The 3,416-nt window shown below is 49.9% G+C and overlaps 1 protein-coding gene across 1 annotated transcript; it reads left to right on the top strand.

The window, feature by feature from the left end:
- The first annotated feature begins 1,274 nt into the window (after positions 1–1,274).
- rasd2a (RASD family member 2a) lies at positions 1,275–2,966 on the top strand. Its single transcript, XM_052518294.1, has 2 exons — positions 1,275–2,069; positions 2,242–2,966. The coding sequence occupies exons 1-2, from the start codon at positions 1,601–1,603 to the stop codon at positions 2,766–2,768; spliced, it is 996 nt and encodes a 331-aa protein (XP_052374254.1). The 5' UTR covers positions 1,275–1,600; the 3' UTR covers positions 2,769–2,966.
- The last annotated feature ends 450 nt before the right edge of the window (positions 2,967–3,416 follow it).

The raw sequence follows: 3,416 nt of genomic DNA, 5'->3' as shown, positions 1-3,416 counted from the left end.
TTGCTGTGCTCCATCTCAACTCTAGCTGTGCTGTGCCCATCTCCATCTCCAGCCGTGCTCCATCTCTAGCTGTGCTCCATCTCCATCTCCATCTCCAGCTGTGCTCCATCTCCATCTCTAGCTGTGCTCCATCTCCATCTCTAGCTGTGCTCCATCTCTAGCTGTGCTCCATCTCCATCTCTTGCTGTGCTCCATCTCCATCTCTGGCTGTGCTCCATCTCCATCTCTAGCTGTGCTCCATCTCCATCTCTAGCCGTGCTCCATCTCTCTCCATCTCTAGCTGTGCTCCATCTCCATCTCTAGCTGTGCTGTGCTCCATCTCCATCTCTAGCTGCTCCATCTCCATCTCTAGCTGTGCTCCATCTCCATCTCTAGCTGTGCTCAATCTCCATCTCTAGCTGTGCTCCATCTCCATCTCTAGCTGTGCTCCATCTCCAGCTCTGCTCCATCTCTAGCTGTGCTCCATCTCCATCTCTAGCTGTGCTCCATCTCCATCTCTAGCTGTGCTCCATCTCCATCTCTAGCTGTGCTCCATCTCTAGCTGTGCTCCATCTCCATCTCTAGCTGTGCTCCATCTCCATCTCTAGCTGTGCTCCATCTCCATCTCTAGCTGTGCTCCATCTCCATCTCTAGCTGTGCTCCATCTCTAGCTCCATCTCCATCTCCATCTCTAGCTGTGCTCCATCTCTAGCTGTGCCCATCTCCTCTCTATCTGTGCCCTCTCTAGCTGTGCTCCATCTCTAGCCTCCATCTCCCTCTCTAGCTGTGCTCCATCTCTAGCTGTGCTCCATCTCCATCTCTAGCTGTGCTCCATCTCCATCTCTAGCTGTCCATCTCTAGCTGTGCTCCATCTCCCTCTCTAGCTCTCCATCTCTAGCTGTGCTCCATCTCCCTCTCTAGCTGTGCTCCATCTCCATCTCTAGCTGTGCTCTCATCTCCATCTCTAGCTGTGCTTCATCTCCATCTCATCTCCATCCCCTCTCTAGCTGTGCTCCATCTCCATCTCTAGCTGTGCTTCATCTCCATCTCTAGCTGTGCTTCATCTCCATCTCAAGCTGTGCTCCATCTCCATCTCTAGCCCTCTCGTGCTCCCTCTCTAGCTGTCCTCCATCCTCCTTCGCTATGGCTTTCCTGACATGATTGGAAGGCTATAGCCTACACTTGACTGATATCACATGATTACAGATATGTATAAACTACCATAAAAGGAGCGGAGTGTTAACGCGATGTGGTGATTCTCTCTAATGACGTAGAAACCAATCTGCCCAGCCATACTCTATAAATACCCGCGCCGAAGCTCCTCTCCGCACACTGCAACGCGCCACTGCAACGCATCACATGGTGAAGCAACAGGTGTAACAGACCTGTAACAACAGACACCCCGGATGATCCCCGTGCCTGGAAGGAACATGGAGGTGAACACAGCAGAGAAAGTAGTCTACCTTTCCGTTGATGGCACCGCCGACACGTTCAGCTCTTGCGCAACTGCCGGGCATCCACAGATCCAGCTCAACATGGACGATCATGTTGAACAAACGATTTCAACCAGCTTCCCAATGTTAAAGTCACAGGTGTCAACTGTCAATCACCTACAATCCTCATGCGGTACAAAAAGGTCTCGAGCATGACCAGGGCGAGTAAAGGGATCTTTAAAACGGTCACTGAGCACTGGAGACACACGGACAAGAAGACGAGGGTGGTCCGGTCTTCCAGCACGGGGACCACTCAGCCTACATCCTCGGAAATGTTCCCCAAAAGAAGATCATTCGACCCGCTAGCGACGTTGACCCTCCCGGACCAGACTGCATGCACCGCGCCACTGGAGGAGATGCGCCTCACCAAGCCCCGTAACTGCCGGCGCGTTGTAGTACTCGGCGCGCCTAGAGTGGGCAAGACGAACATTCTCAGGCGGTTCCTGCGCGGCGGGTTCGAGGAACAGTACGAGCCCACGGCAGAAGACTTCCACAGGAAGTTGTACCAGATCCGAGGAGAAACCTATCAGATTGATATCCTGGACGCAGCGAAGGAGAGAGACTTCCCCGCCAGACGGAGGCTGTCCATACTGACAGGTGTGTAGGTTATGAGTGTATAGGCTTTTGACCGTGTATAGATCTAATTGAGTTGCATTGAATGACCTTTGCATAGCCTTGATCTAATACATTGAGTTGGGAAATAAATGTGGGTGTTTTTCTGTTATTGCATTGAATTAAATCACTAAATCTGTACTCTTCTCTACAACAGGTGACATATTTCTCCTGGTGTTCAGTGTGGATGACAGAGACTCCTTCAAAGAGGTGCACGCACTGCGCAAAGAGATCATAGCAGCCAAGACCAAGCTGATGAAGCTCAAAGAGAATGCCCGGGTTCCCATAGTGATATGCGGCAACAAAGTGGACTTAGAGGCGGAGAGGGTCATCAGTCGCCCGGAGATGTTCCGAGCTCTTGGGGAGGACACGGCGCTCTTCGAGACATCAGCCAAAGACACTACCAGTCTAGAAGAGATGTTCCGAGCCCTTGTCAAGCTAGGCGGTCTCCCTACCGAGACGCGTCCGTCGCAGCACCGCGAGATCTCCATACGTACCTACCAGGCGCTGAGCACCAGCAGAAGCCGTTGCGGCAGACGGAGCCGTGCGTTGGTTCCAGACGCGCCCTGCGGTGCGGTTTATCCACTGGCCCGCCGCCCCAGCTTTAACAGCGACCTACAGCTGGTAATGGGCCCCAGCCCCACTAAACGGAGCAAACCCATAGAGAAGTGTCAAATTCAATGAATTGAGGGACTTCTCAGTACAATACACATATTGTAGTATTACAATATATAACCACAATGTCAAGAGTTATACTCTGCTTTAGGCTACTGGCTGGACCAGTCGAGCCAACTGTGTAAATGTAGATTTTATTTGTGTACTGTGAAATAATTAAAAAAATATATTATCATATTAATATGAGTTGTGTTGTGATATTTTAGTTAGCCTATTATTTTACACTTAGTTGAATCTCGCTTTGGGCTTCTGCTAAGTTAAAACACATCAAATACCATTTTACACAAGTGATCGATATCAAACAATTGACTCTTTATAGGTATTGGTTATATATATATATTCCATTTAAACGACGCTTTAAATGGAATCCAGAGCGACTTACATGCATGTGTGAATAAATGTTACATGTGGGTGGTCCCACATCGAAACAACTAGCCTGGCGTTGCAAGCGCCATTCTCTATCAACAGAACTACCGAGCTTCATATCAAATACGTAGGATGACCATTTATGGACAGATTCACGTGGAAAGTACGTGGGTGGTAAAAGCCTGCAGGGTGCTGTGTTCTATAACATCTCTCCGGTGGGCACGTCAGTTCTCTCCTTTCTGTTAAAAAGCACAAGGCAATGCCCCCCCCAACACACAGTCCAGAGCTTTC

Source organism: Oncorhynchus keta, chromosome 5, assembly GCF_023373465.1.
Source record: "Oncorhynchus keta strain PuntledgeMale-10-30-2019 chromosome 5, Oket_V2, whole genome shotgun sequence".
Lineage (NCBI taxonomy): Eukaryota > Metazoa > Chordata > Actinopteri > Salmoniformes > Salmonidae > Oncorhynchus > Oncorhynchus keta.
Note: the sequence above shows the minus strand (reverse complement) of the source record. Positions and strands in the feature narration are given on the sequence as shown.

Bases quoted from the DNA above. Each gene is read 5' to 3' on its own strand.
- rasd2a (XM_052518294.1), top strand. From the start codon at position 1,601: ATGCGGTACAAAAAGGTCTCGAGCATGACCAGGGCGAGTAAAGGGATC. The intron at 2,070-2,241 runs GTGTGTAGGTTA...TCTCTACAACAG, and splicing joins GAGGCTGTCCATACTGACAG to GTGACATATTTCTCCTGGTG.